The following is a 22,179-nucleotide window of genomic DNA, read 5'->3' on the forward strand; positions in this document are numbered from 1 at the left end:
TGATATTACCCTGGGAAAGACTCATCTCATCTGTTTATTTATAAGATCATAGTCCCTCCCAGCTGATTTTCCCGGTCACACACAGATGCCACCTTTTTGTAAAGTTTTCTCAGATCACTCCAGCTTCAGCACACATTCTGCCCTTGATCGGTTCCTTCTCGTCCTTATGATCCACTAAACAAGTTAGGTCGGCTTTGTGACTGATTGCTCAGGTATTATTGTTTCCAATTGCTGTGTGTAAATTTTGTATCAACGACTCAGCATATCTTTCCCCAATCTGGCCTCAATCTTTTCCCATCTGTCCCTCTTCCGGACACCTCTAACCTTTCCAACCTTTGCACTTAAAGGTCTCTTTGCCCCATCACTAACACCTACTTTTCCTTCCAAACTCAGAGTTGGACGTCAGCTCATCCGGGTCAATATCGCATTTCCAGAGTTAGGCGGTAAGGTGCCTTCACTCTTCAGGGGTTGGCAGAATGGAAAGCATAAGGCGGGCAGTGACCAGGACACCTCCACCATCCCAAGCACTTTGCCACACTCGCCAGAATAAGCCATTACCACTTTCCTGAACAAAATTTTTCTTACACGCGTGACTATCCCAATGCTTTTAATGTTCTATCTTGTTCCTTTTTTCCCAGCTAACTCCCAGTCAGTCTAAAAACTTGGCTCCCAGGTCACCTCCTGCAGGAACTTTCTCTAAGCGCCCGGAAGAACGCGGTCCCCGCCCCTCCGCGGGCCCCATAGTTCCCTGGGCACAGTGAATGGTCCCCATCGGGAGCTTGTTGCATTGCCCGCCACAGGGTCTTCCCAGACAGGTGATGCCTATGTTCCCCGGGGCAGGGCAGTTTTATCTATCTCTGTTTTAGAGCTCTGTAAACGTGCAGTTACATTAGCAAAGCTAGAATGCCTCCCCCCCACCCCCCGCTAAAAATGACCCTCGCAGGCCACCACCGTTGGTACAGGCGTGGGAGGCTGCTCCACAGCCTAAGATTTATTCTTTTAGCAACTTCAAACATGCAATCCAGTATTATTAACTATAGTCACCATGCTGTACATTACATCCTCATGGCTTATTTCATTCATTCATTCATTCATTTATGGCCGTGCCCCACAGCTCCTGGCATCTTAATTCCCCAGCCAAGGATCAAACCCGGGCCGACAGCAGGGAAAGCGCAGAGTCCGGGAATTCCCGGCTTATTTATTTTATAACTGGAAGTTTGTACCTTTTGCCCCCTCCACCCATTTCCCCCACCCAAGTGTATGTGGTTTGAATAGAGGTGACACACCCCCTACCAGCTTCTGTGACTGGGATAGGCACTGAGTCCGTTTCAGGACAATAAGAGTCTGACCCAGGACTTCTGTCAGGAGGGTTGTGGGGGAAAGAAGCTCTTTCTACAGGTTTCATTCATAGAATAGAGTGTATGCATGGAATTCAGGCAGTCATTTTGTTACCGCAATATGGGATTCTGCCTGAGTATGGAGCATCAGTGAGAAAAGCAGAGACAGCTTCCTGAAGACATCATCTGAGCTCCTGGATCCAGCCATGCCTGAAGCTAGATATGTCAGGATTTTATACTTTTATGAGCTGAGCAATTCCCTTTTCTACTTAAGTCAGTTTGAGCTGGGTTTTCTGTCTGTTGCAACTAAGATTCCTGATTGATACATCCATCATCTCTGCAAACCCTAGTCCACACTGAACCCACATTCTTCTGCATTCCCATAGCCCTTATTGTTTAAACCATAAGATTCAAAAGTCCATGTTTATACAACCATGAACACATATGCCCTTATTATTAATTTTTTTTCCCCACGTTGCGCTGCTTGCGTGATCTTAGTTCCCTGACTAGGGATTGAACCTGTGCCCTTGGCAGTGAAAGCACGGCGTCCTAACCACTGGACCACCAGGGAGTTCCCAATAGCTATTCTTTATGGAACACTTGCTATGTGCCAGGTACGAGGTGAAGCACTTTAAATACAATATCTTACTGTAATCCATACAACCATAAGATGTAGTTGTTTTTAATCCCCATTCTACATAAGGAAACTAAGACTCAGTGAGGTTAAGTTCTCACAGCTGATAATTGCAGGGCTAGGATTCAAACCCAGCTCCATTGGACCCCAGAAGCTGTGTTCTCGAGTACTCTTCCACCTTGCTGCCCAGGACACAGCATGTGTGAGGGTGAGGAAGAAGAGGCCACTGAGATCTTCAGTCTCCTGACACCACACCTTGCTGCATGTCTTCCACTGCTCTTTTCACCACTCTTTGCTGCCTGCAGGGGCAGGAGAATGGTTAAGCTCAGAACAAGAAGACAAATGTTCTGTGGGCTAAACTGACAGGCCAAGAGGAGACAAGATTGCAGAAGCACAGACACAGGCTCCTGATGAGTAATGGAATAAAATTACTTGAAGTGATCATTAAACTTCCTCTGTGATTCATGCTGTATTTTCCTTGGTAACCCAGGCTTCTGAGACTGTTGACGACAGACATCATCTATGCTCGTCCTACCTCCCAACGCTTCTCCCCCACCTACTAGACAGACATTGAGTTACATCCTGGGTATTCTATGGTGAAAAAGATACACCTGGCCTGTCTTCTTGCAGCGCTTACAGTCTAATGGGAAAGGCAGACCCCAAATCAGTACACAGATAAATAGAAGACTGGGTTGGGGTTGAGTCCTATGAAGGAAACAAACAGGGAATTGGGTGGATGATGGTTGCATTTACCAAGAGACAGAAAACTGAAGGGAGCAGAGAAGGAAGTCATGAGTTCCAGCCACAGCATGTTATCCAAACAGAGATGTCAAGTAGGTAGTTAGATATAGGAGTCTAGTGCTCAGAGGAGAGAGGTGTGGCCGAGAGGTTGAAAGAACATCAGGCTCTCTCAGGTTCTATCTCTTCTTGGAAGCTTTCCCTGATAACGTAATTTCTAGTGATCTTTCCTGGACAGAAACATATCCTCAAACACCTCCAGTCATATCTATGAATGCATCTTTTAGTATCATATCATCAGCTGTAAAGCAGAGCATATCAGCCAAGTTACAGGAAGCAGTGGAAGGACCGCCATGACCCACATGTTGTTTGAATATGCGAAGGACAATAAACAAGAGTTCATGGAGAATCACCATCCCTCTTAATTCTACGACAGCCACAAGAAATATCATCTTGTTTGAAATTCCTAATGCAGCCCCGTCAAGTGAGAAAAAAAGACAACTTTCAAAAGCCCAGAAGGAACTATATCCAATCTCCTGGGATAAACCGTATGGAAAAGAATATTTAAAAAAAGAATGTATATATGTGTATAACTGAGTCACTTTGCTGTGCAGCAGAAATTAGCACAACATTGTAAATCAACTATACTTCAATTAAAAGAATAGAGAATTAGGGGACTTCCCTGGTGGTCCAGTGGCTAGGGCTCTGGGCTCCCAATGCAGGGGGCCCGGGTTTGATCCCTGGTCGGGGAACTAGATCCCACATGCATGCTGCAACTAAGAGTTTGCAAGCCACGATGAAGATCCTGTGTGCCACAACGAAGACCCAGTGCAACCAAATAAATAAATATTTTTTTTAAAATAGAGAATTAAAAAAAAAAAAAAAAGCCCAGAAGCATAAGTTGGTAGATAAAGCAGATCACAAAGGAGAACTTCCTCGAGGATGGAACTGGGTTGATGTGGTGAAGTTAAGCAAAATTGGCTTTAAAGATGATGAATAGCACTTGGAATTTGAGAAATGGGAAGAGCATCTTTTAAAAAATAAACTGGGTTCAAAATCTTTTATTACTTTTTTCTGGTATTGAAGTGACTTTTTATAAAAACAGATTTTTTTGATATATTTCTTACATAAAAAATGTTTTAAGCTGAAAGTTCATGAGGAGATCTGGTTGTATTAAATTATTTTCATAAACTTACCTTAATAAAAGGTGAAAATGTTACTGATTAGTATACTTTATGAAGCCAGTTGAGCTTTGTAAATGGACAAATATGGGGAATAATAATCAATGTTAACTCATATGATCTTATTCTAGTCGGTGTAATTTTTTTAAAGGAATATGAAGCCCTTTTGAAACTCTCATCCCAGTGGGACAGAATACTGAGTGAACAATTAGTCCACAGCATGATCCATATTAATAGGCTTCTCATCTTAGTGAAGTCTTCATCTCTTCTTTCTCTTAATTACTGAAGCATAAATTGCTTCAGAGATTTAAATACTAGTATTTGAACTTTATTCATAATATTGTTTGTAGTTACTTTTTACTTTTCAAGGGTGAACTGCTTATTTCTAATAAACGAATATCTGTTTATACTTTTCCCCTGGTTTCGGTCACAATGTTCAATTATAAGAGCTTTCAATGGAATGTTGAACAGGAGAATATAAAAACAAATCTGCCAAATACATTAGAGAGCATTTGAATAGAAGTGCTGGTTCCTATTTAAAACATTTCTCTTTGCTGTATATACCAAAATAGATGGGAGTAAAAGATGCCTTAATATTTAATTTTTGTATTGTTTAGAGACAATGGTTTAAAGAAATTCCTATTTATTTAATATTTAATTTTGTATTGTAAGAGAAAATGGTTTTAAGAAATTCCTATTTATGTATTTTTAGTTGTTTGTAACTGAGGTCTTCTAAATGGTTTAATATAAAACCACAATTCTAGTCTTGCTTCTTTTCAAGTATCCAAATGTATTTCTCAGCATCTTTAAAATAATAGACTTAGAAGTCTTTCAACTGCTGAACTGTAGTACATGCTTATTTTTTAAAAAAATCATTAACAGAGGAAACTATTGGTGTAGTTTTACCAGCAAGTTATTGATATGTATGTGTGATTCACAGTGATTCTGTATGTGCTCCCCAGCTATAAGAACACATAGGATGGACTTACCTGGTGGCGCAGTGGTTAAGAATCCGCCTGCCAATGCAGGGGACATGGGTTCGAGCCCTGGTCGGGAAGACCCCACATGCTGCAGAGCAACTAAGCCCGTGTGCCACAACTACTGAGCCTGAACTCTAGAGCCCGCGAGCCACAACTACTGAAGCCTGTGCACCACAACTACTGAAGCCTGCATGCCTAGAGCCCATGCTCCGCAACAAGAGAAGCCACCGCAATGAGAGGCCCGCACACCGCAACGAAGACCCAGCGCAGCCAAAAATAAATAAATTAATTTAAAAAAACACAAAAACCACATAGGACTACTGCGGTGGTATCTGGAAGGGTTGATTGTTGGTTCCTCAAGTCACAGTTATGCAGCTTGGGTCTGAGTTTTTAAAGAATAGCTAACTTTTAAAGAAGTTTCCTTAGCAAAAGAGCAGTTGAGTCGTGACCATGGTTTTTACTGGGCTAACGCTGGCTTCAGTTAAATCGTTTGAATTATGAAGTAAGTATAATTATGGTGAAGAAGTTCAGCCTCATTTTCAAATGCTGAATCACATTTTATTTCTTGAATTAATATGATATAAACATTAAAATTCAGGACCATTGGAATACGTTGATTTGTTTGCTTGTTTTTTTAAAGAAATTGAAACTGCTACATTTGCTAGTGGAAGAAAATGGTTTTGCTCTGAAGATTCTGAAATTGTTCAGGCTTATGGTTCATAGATTACAAAGAATAATGCTAGTTAAATGCCAATGAACTATTTTTACTCTTTGTATATGAAATGTATAAATTTCGGAGGTGGGGTGATGGTGGCAGTGGTGCCTCTTACTACCTTGTGTAAAACAGTTGAACATTCTCATCAATATTGCCATCATCATCAATATCTCATCAGTACTGCCATCATCATTTTCTAAGTTTGTTTACTTAAAATTGTATGGAATGACACAATTAATAAGCAATAAAACCTCTATTACACACACACAAAGAAATATAGGGAATTCTTGGGTAAGGGATTTGACTAGATAACTCTGAGTCCTTCCAACTTAGGTTCTATCAATAAATGATTCTAGAACTCTAACATGGTATGATTCTAAGACTGTGATTCCAAAATTTTATTAGGACAAGAGACAATCCCTAACTTCAGAGAATTCACAATCTAGTAAATGAGGTGGACAAATAGTGACTTTTCATAACTGTAATAAACACTCCTATAGATTAGATGCAAGGCTTGGCAGGATGTGGGAAGGAATGCTTACTGAGCCATGGCTGTTTCCTCAAGGCTGGTCTCAAGAACCACTTGAATCACAATCTCTCCAGAAGCTTTTTTTTTTTTTTTTTTAATGCTAATTTCTGGGCTCTAGTCCAGATCTCCTGAATCAGAACCTCTGGAGTGGAACCCAAAAGTCTACTTCACTTAAAATAAAGGCCAAGGTGATTCTTAGGTAGACTGAAATTTGAGACTGCCTGCTCAGAGTCAGGATGACTCCCCTGAGAGATGATATCCAGACAGAAAAAAAAAAAAAAAAAAGTAGCTGGGTCAAAATATGAAACTACAAAAGTCACACAGAAGTAACATGTTTTTTCTGTTTCTTTGTTTTTGTCTTGTTTTAACATCTTTATTGGAGTAATTGCTTTACAATGGTGTGTTAGTTTCTGCTTTACAAAAAAGTGAATCAGTTATACATACACATATGTTCCCACATCTCTTCCCTCTTGTGTCTCCCTCCCCCCTCACCCTATCCCACCCCTGCAGGTGGTCACAAAGCACCGAGCTGATCTCCCTGTGCTATGCGGCTGCTTCCCACTAGCTATCTGTTTTACGTTTGGTAGTGTATATATGTCCATGCCACTCTCTCACTTTGTCACAGCTTACCCTTCCCCCCTCCCCATATCCTCAAGTCCATTCTCTAGTAGGTCTGTGTCTTTATTCCCATCTTACCCCTAGGTTCTTCATGACATTTTTTTTTCTTAAATTCCATATATATGTGTTAGCATACGGTATTTGTCTTTCTCTTTCTGACTTACTTCACTCTGTATGACAGACTCTAGGTCCATCCACCTCACTACAAATAACTCAATTTTGTTTCTTTTAATGGCTGAGTAATATTCCATTGTGTATATGTGCCACATCTTCTTTATCCATTCATCTGTCGATGGACACTTAGGTTGCTTCCATGTCCTGGCTATTGTAAATAGAGCTGCAGTGAACATTCTGGTACATGACTCTTTTTGAATTATGGTTTTCTTAGGGTATATGCCCAGTAATGGGACAGAAGTAACATGTTTTGATGAAGGTTAGCAATTTTGTACAACATTCCCTCCATGTGATAGGTCTTTTTTTATTTTGTTTTTATTTTTGTTTTTTGCGGTACACGGGCCTCTCACTGTTGTGGCCTCTCCCGTTGCGGAGCACAGGCTCCGGACGCACAGGCTCAGCGGCCATGGCTCACAGGCCCAGCCGCTCCGCGGCATGTGGGATCTTCCCGGACCGGGGCACGAACCCGTGTCCCCTGCATCGGCAGGCAGACTCCCAACCACTGTGCCACCAGGGAAGCCCAGGTCTTCTTTTTTTTTTTTTTTTTGCTTTTTTTTTTAAAAATTATTTATTTATTTATTTATGGCTGTGTTGGCTCTTCGTTTCTGTGTGAGGGCTCTCTCTAGTTGTGGTGCGCAGGCCTCCCACTATTGCGGCCTCTCCCGTTGCAGAGCACAGACTCCAGACACGCAGGCTCAGTAATTGTGGCTCACGGGGCAGGCTGCTCCGCGGCATGTGGGATCCTCCCAGACCAGGGCTCAAACCCGTGTCCCCTGCATTGGCAGGCAGACTCCCAACCACTGCGCCACCAGGGAAGCCCCCCAGGTCTTTTTTAAATGACAGCACTTCTTAGATATAATCTGAGATTCTGTGATTGAGGGTATATGCCTCAGATGTCCTACCTAGAACAGATTTTTTTTTTTAATTTAAATTTATTTTGATTCTTTTCTTTTTTAAAATTAACTAATTAATTTTTGGCTGCGTTGGGTCTTCATTGTTGCGGGCGGGTTTTCTCTAGTTGTGGTGAGCGGGGGCTACTCTTCACTGTGGTGCACAGGCATCTCATTGCAGGGGCTCCTCTCGTTGCGGAGCACAGGCTCTAGGCGCACGGGCTTCAGCAGTTGCGGCTCGTTGGCTCTAGAGCACAGGCTCAGTAGTTGTGGCACATGGGCTTAGCTGCTCCACGGCATGTGGGATCATCCCAGAACAGGGCTCGAACCCGTGTCCCCGGCATTGGCAGGCGGATTCTTAACCACTGTGCCACCAGAGAAGCCCTAGAACGGATTTTTGTTTGCAAGGGAGCCAGAGCTGGCCTCAGTTTTTTTTTTTTTTTTAAATTTACTTATTTTATTTATTTATTTTTGGCAGCATTGGGTCTTCATTGCTGCACGCAGGTTTTCTCTAGTTGTGGCGACTGGGGGCTACTGTTCACTGTGGTGCGTGGGCTTCTCATTGCAGTGGCTTCTCTTGTTGCAGAGCACGGGCTCTAGGCATGCGGGCTTCAGTAGTTGTGGCATGTGGGTTCCGTAGTTGTGGCTCACGGGCTCTAGAGCACAGGCTCAGTTGTTGTGGCACACAGGCTTAGTTGCTCCACGGCATGTGGGACCTTCCCAGACCGGGATTGAACCCGTGTCCCCTGCATTGGCAGGCGGATTCTTAAACACTGCGCCACCAGGGAAGTCACCTCAGTTTGTTATTAACTATCCCAAGGCCGGAGGCTGGCAAAGAGGGCTCTGATAATGACTCCCCACAGAGTCCCTGAGAGCTATTCCCTGCCACCGTCCACTCCCTTGCCCATGGCCTCCTGGTCCTCATTTCCCAGCTATCCCTGGATGCTTCTCTTCTCTGGAACCTGCAGTGTCCCCAGCAAGGAAGAAACAGCTTGAGTGAGGGCCTGGTGGCCAGAAAGTGAAGGGTATTCAGGGACAGGGAGCAGCGTGGTGTGGCTGGACACCAGTTGTCTGGGCATGTGAGGGACTGTTGAGACTTGGATGAAACATTGGCCGAGGTTAAGGGGAGAGAGTGGCCTAGTGGATTCTGAGTCTGAGCTCTGCCAGTGACTTCCTTAGTGAGCCTGAGCAAGTCTCCTTCCCCAAACTGGGCCCCTTCCCCAAACTGCATCCTGTCTGGAAAAGAGGGTTTGTGTTAGAATCAGATGATTTCTCCAGTGACCATCCGGCTTTAATATTTTGGATTCTAAGATCTCATCTGACCCTAACCATCACCCTGTGAAGAATGCATGCAGGAACTGTACCCGTTTTACAGCGAGGAAGCCATGGCCCAGTGAGAAGCAGTGTCCTGCCCGCCACCATACAACCACGTAGGAGCAAGGTCTGATTCCACCAGCACCAGACGCTCTTCTGAGATCCTCCTCAGACCGGGCAAGCTGAAGCGAAGCAAGGAACATTCGGTCTCAGGTCCAGGAAGCAGGCGCTGCAGGGTACGGAAGGGTCGCAGCCCACAGCTGGGTGAGGCCAAGCAGCTGGGCGGAGGCGCCCGAAGCCAGCTCCGGGAGAAGTGGGTGTGTTAGGGGCCGGGCGGGGCCGGGTGAGGGGACGCCCTGAGGAAGGGAAAAGGCAGCTGAGCGCGGGTTGGAGCACAGAGCGGAGGGGGCGCAGACGGTGCTGGCCGCGGGCTGCGAGCAGGGGGGGCTGGCGGAGCGCCTTGGGGCGCAGTGCGGGGCACCCGCGAGCCCAGGGCGAGGTGTCCAACGAACAGACGGCGCCCCTGGGAGCCTTGCCGACCGGCAGGTAAGGCGCACCCGCCGGCTCGGGAAGGCTGAGCCGGCGCCAGGGGTAGAAATGAGGGGTGTATCCGCCTCCCTGGAGGCCGCCACCCGACGCAGATACATACTGATCCTCCCCTGGACAGAGCCACAGGGATCCCGGGGCGCACGTGGGAGCGCGAAGCTGGGCTCCTGGCACGCCTTGCCCGGAAACCGTGGGGGCTTAGGTCGGCACTCACGGGCCCCGGGACGGCGGCACCCAAGCTCCTTCCACATCCACAGATATGCGAGCGCACGATATAACAATCAACCTGCGCCTCCGCAGCGAGAGCACACGCGGAAATGGCGCTCCGGGACCCGGCGTGTCTTCTTGCTTGGCGGGAGCCGCTTGCTCAGCGTGCGAGTTGCCTTGCCCATTCGCTACTTTATTGTGCCCCTCGCCCTATGCGCCCCAGTCCTGGGAAAAGCCTAGAAGCTCCCTTAGATGTCTTCTAGTACTAGTAACATAGATCTAGGCTGGGAGTCAGGAGACTTGAGTTCTAGTTTACAGGTTGTGTAAACCTGTGCCAATCGCCCACCTGCTCTGTGCTTTGTGCGTTCTTTTCCTGGGTCACCAAATGTAAAATGAGCCTCCTGGTCCTGTTGCCCATGTACTCCGTATGGCATGTGGGGGAAGGGGACTGGGCCCGGGAGTTTCTTGTGTAGAAAGTACAGGAGTTCAGACCCCTGTGTGAGGGCCCCTTGGAGAGTGTCTCCTCCTATCCCCCTCCCCACTCCTCAGCAGTTTGCGTATGGGGAATCTGAGGCCCAGGGGGGAGATGGCTTGTCCAGGGTCACACCAGGGACCAGACAGAAGTAGAACCTAATTCTCCCCACTCCTAGCCCAGGGCTGATTCCACTTCAGCTACAAAAGTGCGTTGTAAATACGTTAGCTGCTCTTTATCTCCTGGCATCCAGCCAGTTAACCGCTCTGAATGGAGGAGAGCCAAGCTGGAGGCAAGGAAACTGCTTTCAGATTTTCTTGACTCCTTAAGATGAGAACAAACAACCTTCATCCCTCACTCACTCCACACTTTGCAAAACACACTTCTATCTATAAACTGAATGGGTGGATGCTCAAAATGCCTACTAAGAGGGAGGCAGGACAAGATATCCCATCTTACTGATGGGGAGAATGAGGCCCCAGAGTGGAGAAATGACTTAACCAAGACACACGGCTAGACATGTCTACAAAATAGGGGCAGGTCTCTTGACTCCAACTCTGGTGTGTTCTCTATCACCAGCAGGACTACAGAATGGTACCCCTAAATGGAGAGAGATTACAGGGCTGATCAGAGAGGACGAGAAACAAGGAAGGCTTCTGAAGGAGGTAAGTGTGTCTGAGAATGAAGAAAAGTAATAAAGAACCTCCTGGCTTCCTCTGAGGGTAGGAGAACCTAAGATGGGGAGAGGGGACATAGGGATAGCTGTTCTTGGTAATACTGGGGGGCGGCGGAGGAGATAGGGAAACAGAAAAGGAAATAGGTGACCAGGCTGCCCAATAATTCTCTCTTATGTTTACATAATACTTTGCAATTTCTAAAACACCTTTCCCCTTTGGTCTCCCCGAGTTGCGTGTGAGGCAAGCAGGACAGGGGTAATTATCCCCATCTCATAGATGAGATTCAGAGAACATAAATGCAGTGCTCAAGGTCACATAGCCAAGCATACAGCCAAGATTGGAACCATGAAAGGCATACCTGAAAGGCAAGATTAGAGGCTGGGAGACTGGGAGTTGGACTGTGTGTGTGCAGCAGGTGTGTGTGTGTGGCTGCCCCCTGGGTGGGTACACAGGGAAGAGGGTTGCTAAGCTGCTGCTGGTGTTTTGGGGCCAAGAATGTTTGCCCTTTGGATTGAATGGGGTTCCGGTGCAGGGAACATCTGGGCTTCCAAAGGTGGCTTAGAATTCCTCCTCCCCTGACTCACTTGCCCATCTGACTGAGATGGTGTCTTTTCTTTGAGCTTCCCCTTCCCCAGACCAAATGGAATCTGTTTTGGCCTGCCCTTGAAGTTGCTTTTTAAGTGCTGTAAGCTGTTTTCATGAATGCGTATGTGTGTGCGCAGGGGGGAATAGTCTAATAAGAAGAGACATTTATCCACCTATTCTTGAGTGCCTGCTATAAAGAAATGTATGAGGCACAGGTCCCTACCTTCACACCTCCCAGCGCACAGTTTAGTATATCTATATCTATTTATATTTATACAGATATACACACCCAATTTCAATACAGCATAGTGCTCTAATAGGGTTTTATGCAAAGCACTTTAGGAACAGATGAGAAGAAGAGACTTAACTGGCTAGGGAGTGGGGAAGGTGGTGTCTCGGGAGAGGATCTACAGAGGTTATATTGGAGCTGGGTCTTGAAGGATGAGTAGGAGTTCACTAGGCAGATAAAAAAGAGGAAGGGTATTTTTGCCTAAGAAAACAGCATGAGCAAAGGCAAGAGGTGTGCAAGTGCAAGGAATGTTTGGGGAATGGCCTATAGCTCAGTATCATGGGACACAGGCAGTGGGGAGAGCTGTGGTGAGATGGCGCTGGAGGCAGGGTCATATCCAAAGGAGCTTGAATGATAATCGCAGGAGGTTAGACTGTCCTATAGGCAACAGAGGACTTATAGTGGAAAGATATGTGGATGAGATACCTGTTTCTGGTCCCAGTTCCTAGGCTGTGAGACCTTGAGCAAGTGATTTCCTCTTGGGGTGGGGTGGTTTTTCCCACTGGTTGAATGAGGTGGTTACACCAATGATGTGATTAAGATCCCTTCCAGCTCAGATTCTATTTCTGTGTCTCCTTCTAACTATACGTTCAGGTTCCTCTCCCGCCAGCCCATGGTGGTGATAAGACCACCAGAGGGGCCAGAGGCAAAACTGTGCATTCCCAGGAGTTATCTCTGGATCCACTTGCTTTATGTGGCCTTTTTCCCCTGCCTCTCTACCACATTTCCAAGCACTTCAGACACTCATTCTGCAAGAGAAGCTGAAACAGAGCATAGGGAAACCAAAAGAACCGATGGTGGCGTTTCACTTTTCCCCAGAGAAACCTGAAAGAAAACCTTACTAAGATATCCAGTTCATCCTCCAGGTCCCAGCTTTATGCCTCCATTCCCAAGTTAGAGGCCAGGCGAGCTCAAGTCAAGAACAGTTTGGGCAAAGCTGTTAATGTGTTGGAAAGAGTGCCATCAGGGTGTGGAGGAAGAGAGTGCACCTGGCTTGTATAGAAGAGCAGGAGTAGGTCTGGAGCAGAAAGGGCCATGGGGAGCAAGGCTAGAAAGGAAGGTTAACTCTTCCAAAAGTTACCAACTTCTCCCCTTACTGGATCCTCAGTTAGATTGGCAAGAGCGACTTCCCTGGCTGTCCAGTGGTTAAGACTCCGCACTTCCAATCCAGGGGGTGCGGGTTCGATCGCTGGTCAGGGAACTAAGATCCCACATGCCAGTGGTGCGGCCAAAAAAAAAAAAAGATGAGCAAGAATCTGTAGTGCAGGAAAAAGGAGTAGTGGTGGACTTAGAGGAGATGATGCCCCAGGACATGAGGAGCCTGTGTTTGGTGTGATATGCAGCTCAGATGCCAGAAGACATTGCCATTTGTAGCGGAAAGAGCACCTGAACAGCACCGCAAAGACCTGGGTTCTCATCAGAGCTCTACCATTTACTAGCCATGTCATTTTGGACTAGTCACTTCCCCTCTCTGACCTTCAGCTTTCTCAACTACAAAATGGAGGGGTTGGCCTAGAATCTAGATTCTAAACAATCTTCAAAATCTCTTTTCAGTCACTGTTCATCTCCCTTCCTAAATGATTATCTCTTGTTTCAAGTCAGGGACTCTCCACGGCAGGAGCTCTGTCTTCCCCATCCATAGACCTTCACAATCAGCAACTGTCTTGAAGAGGGAAGACAAGGAGCTCAGAAAGAGGAACAAAATTCCCCACATTGCCAGCTGCCAATTCCCAACTTGGGTCCCAGAGGCACGTCATAGAGAACCAAGCTGTCCCTTTATGAGCTCTCTGCCTCTCCTTGCACACAGGTCCTCCATCCCACCTCAACCCAGCTTCTAAAGATATGCAACTGTGGCTCCTTTGTACGTTCCATCAGAACTACAAATATCCATCCAGGTCTATCCAGAGAGGCACTGGAAGGAGGGTGTGAGGAATAAATGGTTTTGTGAACCTTTACTCCCCTCACTGAACTCCACCTCAGAGCCCACCCTGTCCCCGACGCTTTCCCGCTACCCCCACTTTCTAACACAGAGTCTGTCTCCCCCAGGCTAGATCACCCTGGCAGGTGAGCTATAAAGAGGAAAAATGAACAAGTCAGCAAATTTGGCCTTCCGTTTATCTAGGCTGGAATACTAAGTGTAACTCAGTCCTGGGACTATGAAGCATCTTAACCTGTGAGGAAAGAATCTGAAGTCTTCTCTATCTCGATTTGAGGGACTCTAGAGAGCCCCCCAAATCCTCTCCCCCCAGCCTACCCAATCTCCCAAATCTCACGTATGGTTTTGTGGTATCTTCATGTTAGAGCTGATCAGGACCTTATAAGATTACATAGAAAAACCCTTTCATTTTACAGATGCAGACAGAAGCTGGGGCCCAGAAAAGGGAAGTCACATGCGCAAAGTCACACAAGTAGCAGCTGAACAAAGACAGCTCTTTGGTTTTCATTTCTTTCACTGTAAAATGAGGGAGGTTAGATTAGATGGACTCTGAAGGCCTTGCCAGCCTCTGCTCTGCACAAATAAAACCACCACCACATCTGTGGAGCGTCTAGTGCCAGGCACTACATACTTTTCTTCTTTAATTTTCACAACAAAGCTATGGTACAGATAGTGTTGATGCCATGCCTATGTTTATACCCAGTCTATCCAAATAGGTTGATTGGTAACATCATTTGTTCCTACATAAAATAGCAACCCAATTGCTGGCTGCCATTCTGCCACTCACATCATTTCCTTGGGTCTCAGGCCCTTTCAGCCTTTTAGAGGCTCCTGCTAAGATGCCAGTACCCTGGGGAAAGGGGATGTTTTAGACTGCACTGTTAGCTGGTCCCTGAGCAGCAGCTCATGTGTTGAACTGAGGTTTCTCATGAAGTCACCCAGATGAGACATTGTGAATCTGGAGTCGGGGGACAGCAGTCAGATATCCCTTGGCCATGGCACAGCTCCTATAACTGCAACCCTAGGTTGGCCTGATCCAGCTGCTGTAGGAAGGAGAGGGGAAGCGGCAGGGTGTCAGCACCCAAAGCACAGCTATTGCACAACCCTTGGGGCTTGGCCTCGGGTGATCCACCCTCGTTCTGAAGTTTTTTCTGTGTGTCTAGTTCCTTCTTTTTCTGTCCCCTCCCCACCCAGCTCTGGGCCTTCCCAGCTCCCAAAGTCAATATTGAGACCCCAGATGTGTCCAGGGACATCCTGAAGACATGTCAGGACATCCGGAGGGGCTGAGGAGCCTTAGGGCGCCCACAGGGAGATTCCTGGAGCTGACCAGGAGCCAGTGAATTTGCTGTTGTTTGGTGAGTCTTCCAGATGGAGGTGGCCCTCCGTCTGCCTTGTCAGTTCAAACCCCCATGCAAAGCTATCGAAGAAAACTGGTGACAGTGACTGCCCTGGGAAAGAAACCTGGGCCATTGGGAACAGAGAGACTGCATTTTCATTGTATGTACTGCTTCAATTTCTTTTTTTTTGCTGTGTATATGTATTTACTTCTCAAAAATGAAAAACAGATTTTCATTTTAATGAAAACCGTGTTTTTTATTAAAATGTATTTAAAAAATCCTCTTCACTGTAATAAAAGTATATGCTCAAGCAAGCCTGGGGCAGGGGGCAGAGCAGAGATAATAATCTTTTTTTTTTTCCTTTTTAATTAAAAAAAAATTTTTTTTAAATTTTAATGTGGTAAAAAGCAACATAAAATTTATTGTCTTAACATTTTTAATGGTACATCTCAGTAGTGTTAACTATCTTTACATTTTTATGCAGCAGATCTCTAGAAGTTTTTCATCTTGCAAAACTGAAACTCTGTACCCATTGAACAACAACTCCTGGTGATAATCTTTTTTGATAGATGAGGACACTGAAGTGCAAACAGGGCAAGAAACTTATTTCCCTCAAAGCGAGCTCTTCCCGCACTTATGCCATCTGTCTGTTGTCTGCTTATAAAACTGTCTGAGGCCCCTTCCTCCTGCAACCACTGCCTTAGCCATTCCCACCCCCAAATGCCTCTCACATCCTCTATCTGTCCCCGCCCCCACCTTGTCATCCCCTCTGCCCCAGCTCAGGACTCAGCACCTTGAACCCATACTATTTCACTTATCACTGGGCTCCCTGCCTCCATCCCTGCCCTCTTTACTCCACACTCCACACAGAAGCCAGAGTGTCCTTTCCAAGCACAGATCTGATTATTTTACCCCCTTTTAAAATATCATTCCATGGTTTTTCTCCACCTACAGGATAAAGTTCCAACTGCAGCCTGGCACTCAAGGCCCTCTATGATTTGGTTTGGGCCAGTGTCTCCATCCCACATCCTATCTTATCCTTTCACGCATCTTACACTCTTTATGCTACTTTCCATTCTTCAAAGTGTGCTTTCTAGCCATCTGTTTGCTTCCCTTGCCTTCTCTACTTCCAAAAAATCCTTCAAGGTCCAACTCAAATTCTTCCATCACTGTGAACACTCTCTGAGCACTGGTCAGAATTCATCCCTTCTTCCTTTAAGCCCCAGTAGCTCCTACATTGTCTCCCACATTAAGAGCTGGCTTTGTGCCCCTGAGTATAGGGACTGGCCTCCTAGAGCTCCCAGAATAAGGCTGCCCAGGAGTGGGCCTCCATAAACGATGACTGGCCAGGTGATTCACTGAGCCATTAATTTCATTGTGCTGCTCCTGCTTTCCATTAGCCCATATGAGGAAAGAGGAAGGCACAGTTATATGCCATGTACACAATGATGTTGTTTTCCCACTTGTTGCCTGACAAGTGGGATAGTAGATGAGAACCTATGCCTCCTCGATCTTAACTCTTCCCCTTTTCCATCCAGACAAGGTTGCCCGAGTACTAGATGGCAGGGGGCCCCAAGGCCTTGCATAAACTGTGGGCCAGTCCTGGATTATTGCTGTATTATTTTGATTCTTCCCCCCAAATTCTGCATTCATAGAGTTCTTCATGAATATTTATCATGGTCATAACTAACTGTCATCTTTTCCGGGGAAGAGACGTGATGGTTAATAGTCAAGTTAAACAGCTCTACCTAGATAAAGGAGGGCTTTGGAACCAGTCAGTGAACACTGAGTGCCTGGCCTATAGAGAAATCCAAAGTGGCCATCTTTACTGGAGACCACTGAGGGAAGGAGAACTAGGGTAGTCCCCTAGACTTGGAGGAGAGACACAGCCTTCCTGACCAGGAGCATGTGGTCTGCTGATAACCCTTATCAATAGCAAGAGGACAGCCACAAATTGCCTTACATGTAAGTGCTGGGGCAAAGGGAAGGCTGCGATGATAAAGCTTGTGGAGTATGTTGGGAGCACACAAAGGCTTCCTGAAGGAAGTGAGCATGGAGCCTTGTTTAAAGGAATGACATATGTTTTTCCGGAGACTAGGATACAAGGCTGCCTTTGGCTATTTTTCTACATTGTAGACTAAGGATCTCTGAGAGGAAGGAAAAGGAACATCTGCTATCACCAGTTATATGCCATGTACACAGTGACATTGTTTTGGAAGGCAGGATAGTTGAGGTGCTAGTGTCTTTTCTCTCTGGGGTGGGTATAACCCCAAACTGGACTGAGTATTCCTTTCACTCCAAAGGCCTCAGGCCCAGTGCCTGCAGTGGTTATCAGCCTTTGCCTGCTCCCCCAGCCACCTCCTTTCCAACAGAATTTCTCCTCAATAGCTAGGAATACCTAGAGTGGGACCTAGGATGCTTTAGAGGTCAAATGACCCAGCCTCTGGCCTCCAGGTAGGGGGAAATCTAAGCCATCCCCAAACATCTTCTACATGGTGTCTGTGGAGCATAAGAAAGAACTGTGCTGAGGGAGAGTTCTGAGGAATGTCTTCTAACTGTGCCACACAGTCCTCCCCAGAGCTGGTGTGGAGGCCAGAGGAGCTCTGAGCTGGCCATCGAAGAGCAGGACTGTACCTCGGCTCTGCCTCCAGTATTCTCTGTGATCATGGACAAGCCAACTATTCTCTCTGGGCCTGTGTGTAAAATGGAAGAAATTACATTAAATAATCCCTAAGGCCCTTCTAGCCTAAAGCTCAGTGACTTTTAGAACCCAAAGAAAGGACAGATCAGCATGCTTACAATGGTCAAGGAAGACTTCCTTCCACAAGTATTTATTGAGCACCTACTGAGTGCTGTCATAAGTGCTCATACATAGCAGTGAATAAAACAGACACATTCCCTGCCTTCCTTGGGCTGGCAGTCTAGTGGAGAAGACAGACAAGCAAACAAGTAGTTAGAATAAATTGTGATGTTGGGATTTTAGCTGGGGTCTGAAGGAGTGGGAAGGTCATTCAATCTACAAGTAACAGAAGCCATCCTCTCTCTTTTCTGTCACTACCAGAGCATCCTCCGATTCTTCCCCCACCTGAATCCCTGTTGCTATGGAGACCACCAATGGGACTGAGACCTGGTATGAGAGCCTGCACACTGTGTTGAAGGCTCTAAATGCTACTCTTCACAGCAACTTGTTCTGCCGGCCAGGGTCAGACAACCTGACTGAGGAGAGGCGGGCCAGCCTACCTGGCCGTGATGACAACTCCTACATGTACATTCTCTTCGTCATGTTCCTATTTGCTGCCACTGTGGGCAGCCTCATCCTGGGATACACCCGCTCCCGCAAAGTGGATAAGCGCAGTGACCCCTATCATGTATACATCAAGAACCGTGTGTCTATGCTCTAATGCTAAGAGGCCGGGGATGGCAGAAGATCAAGATTCCTGAGGATTATCTTGTGGGGCCTCCAGAGCTCAGCTATGTGTTACATCAGGCCTCAGTGTTCTAATCTGTAAGATCAACAAGAAACAGTACTAAGGGAGGTCATCATTGGGGAAGGAGGAGAGGATCTAGCAGACCTAGGCCTTGTGGATAAGGATTTTTTCCAGCAAAGATAGACGTTACAGACAGTAGGAGCCCTTTGAACAAATATATAAAAGTGGCAGGAATTCCCTGGTGGTCCAGTGGTTAGGACTCCGTGCTCTCACTGCCAAGGGCCTGGGTTCAATCCCTGGTCGGGAAACTGAAATCCCACAAGCCGTTCAGTGTGGCCAAAAAAAAATAAATAATAAATAATAAAAATATATATATATATACACACACACACACACACACACACACATATATATGTGTGTATATATATATATATATATATATATATATATATATATATATATATAAAAGTGGCAACATATAATGACAAATGAGTGTTCTAGTGGCCGGAGTGTTGGGGGCTAGGGGCTAGAGGAAGGAAAAGAGGAAGTTGTAGCAGAGGGAAATGAGACAGGAAAAATGCCCTGAGGACACATTTTTTGATGTGTTATCTTCAATGACCATGAGAAGCAGCAATGATTATCTCATATCACAGACAGGAAATCTAAGTTATGTTACTTACTTATGTTTTTTCACATTTTATGTTTTTCAGCCCATTTAACATTTGTGATTTTACCCCCCGTGAGGGAAGCAGAGCAAGTGCCATTCTGCCCATTTGGGCCAAAGCAGTACCATGACTGGAACCCCGGTTCTCTGGTCACCTTGCCTAGTGCTTTGCAAAACTGTGTGCTACCTAGGAGTGGATCTAGGCCTGAAACTTATATAATTCTGGGGGGCCCTCCTTAAGAAAAAGAATTTTAAAATATCTTATTGTTGCAAGAATTACAAAAACATATCACCATGTTAATACATTGTTGGGGCCCCTCCTAAGATCTTAAGAAGGAGCCATGCAAGTACAGAGCCCTGACTGTTAAGCCTCATTAGCTCCATGGTCCCTGTGCCCTTCCACCAGTCGCAGTGCCTTTCCCAGCCCCATCTCCAGTCCTGGGGACTTCACTACCTCTAAGGCAGCCTCTAACATTTTGAATGAATTCTGTGAGTAATTTTCTGATATCAAGTTGAAATCTGCTTCTAGAAGATTATTATCACACCTAGAAGATTACCATATTAAAAGAGGCAGGTACCTGATTCAGTGGAAAGAGAACCAGCCCTGATTCTACTACCAGTGTGGTATATAAACTGGCTAGACACTTCCCTCTCTGACTCTTGTCCTTCTTCAGCACCATGAAATAGAAAGTTGAAATAGTTGAAAGTCTCTAAGGGCTCTACCAGATCTGATATTCTAGGCTTCACGTACATTGATTTGAACCACATAAAACTGCTGTGCTGGACTTCCCTGGTGGCGCAGTGGTTGAGAATCTGCCTGCTAATGCAGGGGACACGGGTTCAATCCCTGGTCCGGGAAGATCCCACATGCCGCAGAGCAATTAAGCCCGTGCGCCTAGAACCCACATGCTCTGCAACAAGGGAAGCCACTGCAATGAGAAGCCTGCACACCGAAACAACGACCCAACACAGCCAAAAGTAAAAACAAATTTATTTTAAAAAAAAGTCAGGAAGTTCCAATGAATCCAAGAGACACACACACACACACACACACACACACACACACACACACACAAAAACCTGCTGTGCTTGTCGGTCAAAAACAGCTGAATATCAGTAGTTTCACATGCTTCAGCTGAATACATGAAATGTGGCCAGCTACAAATCCCAGGCTGGAACCTCCCACTGTTCTGTTTAATTTCTGTTATTAAGGAATCTCCATGGGGTCTCCAGAAAGCCCTATCAAAACATACATATTTGTGTATATCAAAAACTTTGAAAGCATATTTTGAGAGCACTTATCTCTGAAGAGAAGGATTATGGGTGATTTTCCCTTTCTACTTTAAAAATTTATGTAATATTTGATTTATTTGACCATAAGTATGTTTCTTATATAATAACGGGGGGGGGGGAGGAAACTACTTTTACTTTGAAAAAATGAAAATAAACACCTGTGTGTTACTTGAATGGAGGATCACAGAACACATTTGCTCCCATGAGCAGTTAGTCATGTTGATTCCAGTTAGGAATGTTGATTCCATGCAAATCAGTGCTGAGCCCCACATGTGCTCTCAAGCCTTTCCTCATATCTTCTTGAGAGAGAAGGTGGAGACCTGCTTAAGAAGACGTGACATATAGGTGGACAACGGACTCGGAAGTCTACAGCTGGATGGGACTTTGGAGACCGCTCAGCCCAAACACCCAAATAAAATATGGAATCCCAACAAGAATAAGAATGAATGTCAGGTAATGGATGCTATCAGGATTTTGAGAAATGAGATTGAGTGGATGCAGAGGAGCCAGAGAAAGGTAGAATTTGAACTGGGCTTTGAGAGATAGGACAGATCTACGTGGGCAGAGAGAATGAACGGAACAAGACAAGGGAAGCTTGGAGGCAGAAATGTGGCAAGACCACCCTCCTGAAGAGAGCAGGTCGGCGGCTGGATGGAGCAGGAAGCAGCCCAGAGTGGCTGCGCTGGGAGTTCAGTGTCCCCATCTATGGGGGGACTCCCCTTCACACAGTCCTTGTACTCACAGGGCTTAAAAATAGAGTAATACAAATTCTTTTGCTTGTAAGTTACAGAAATCCAGTGTGTATTAGCATAAGCACAAAAGGGGATTTATTGAGAGGAGTATGGGGTAGTTCAAAAGAGGAGCTACCGGGGCTTCCCTGGTGGCGCAGTGGTTGGAAGAGCCCACATGCCGCGGAGCGGCTGGGCCCGTGAGCCATGCCTGCGCGTCCGGAGCCTGTGCTCCGCAAGGGGCTCAATATACCTCATTATGTACACTCAACGTTGGGCTAAATAAAAATATAAGATTTTAAGGTATAATTTAAACATTCTAATATTTTATGAGGTAGGTACTCCCCTTGGCTCTCCCCCCAGCTCTATCCCACTGCCTCCTTCAGCCCATAGACTCTTTTGGCTGCACTGGTTCTGCCCTCTGCTGGCCAGATCCCAGCACATCACCTTGGGCCCTCAAAGCAAAACTTCAATAATCACTCATTCAGACGCTGAGTGCCTACTATGTGCCATGCACTCATCTAGGCACACTTGGAATACAGAAACAAATGAAAAAGATCAAAGAAATCCCTGCCTTAATACTTAAAAGCACTTAATACTTAAGATACTACATGTCAGGCTATGGCCTAAGCATTTTACAGACATTAACTCATTTAGATTTTAAAACCTTCATAACATCCCTATGTAGCAGGTATTCCTTACAACTACTTCAGTAGAGCCCACTTGTTCTTCACATAGCTCCTTCCTCACTCTCAGCCCAATTTCAGCACCATGGCATACCCAGCCCAGACCATGGGTCTGAACGGTCCCCGGAGATGATTTGGGAAGATGACGGCAGAGTATTGACATCAGTAGACTTAAGTTGGGTTCCCTAGAAGCAAAGTCTGAGACAGGCATTTATTGAGGG

General features: G+C 45.8%; 1 protein-coding gene and 1 pseudogene across 2 annotated transcripts; both read left to right on the top strand.

Annotated features, from left to right (window-relative positions):
• The first annotated feature begins 2,979 nt into the window (after positions 1 to 2,979).
• LOC132429064 (RWD domain-containing protein 4-like) lies at positions 2,980 to 3,709 on the top strand (annotated as a pseudogene).
• A 5,910-nt stretch (positions 3,710 to 9,619) lies between these two features.
• On the top strand, positions 9,620 to 18,918 carry KCNE3 (potassium voltage-gated channel subfamily E regulatory subunit 3). 2 transcript variants are annotated; one of them, XM_060017267.1, is made up of 4 exons: positions 9,620 to 9,656; positions 10,915 to 11,000; positions 15,017 to 15,177; positions 18,221 to 18,918. In XM_060017267.1, exon 4 carries the CDS (start codon positions 18,261 to 18,263, stop codon positions 18,558 to 18,560), a length of 300 nt encoding a protein of 99 aa, XP_059873250.1. In that variant the 5' UTR covers positions 9,620 to 9,656; positions 10,915 to 11,000; positions 15,017 to 15,177; positions 18,221 to 18,260; the 3' UTR covers positions 18,561 to 18,918. The 2 variants fall into 2 exon arrangements, with proteins under 2 accessions (XP_059873250.1, XP_059873249.1); XM_060017266.1 differs by lacking the exons at positions 9,620 to 9,656; positions 15,017 to 15,177 and having other exon boundaries at positions 10,921 to 11,000.
• The last annotated feature ends 3,261 nt before the right edge of the window (positions 18,919 to 22,179 follow it).

The sequence above is a fragment of the Delphinus delphis genome, chromosome 8 (genome assembly GCF_949987515.2).
Source record: "Delphinus delphis chromosome 8, mDelDel1.2, whole genome shotgun sequence".
Taxonomy (NCBI): domain Eukaryota; kingdom Metazoa; phylum Chordata; class Mammalia; order Artiodactyla; family Delphinidae; genus Delphinus; species Delphinus delphis.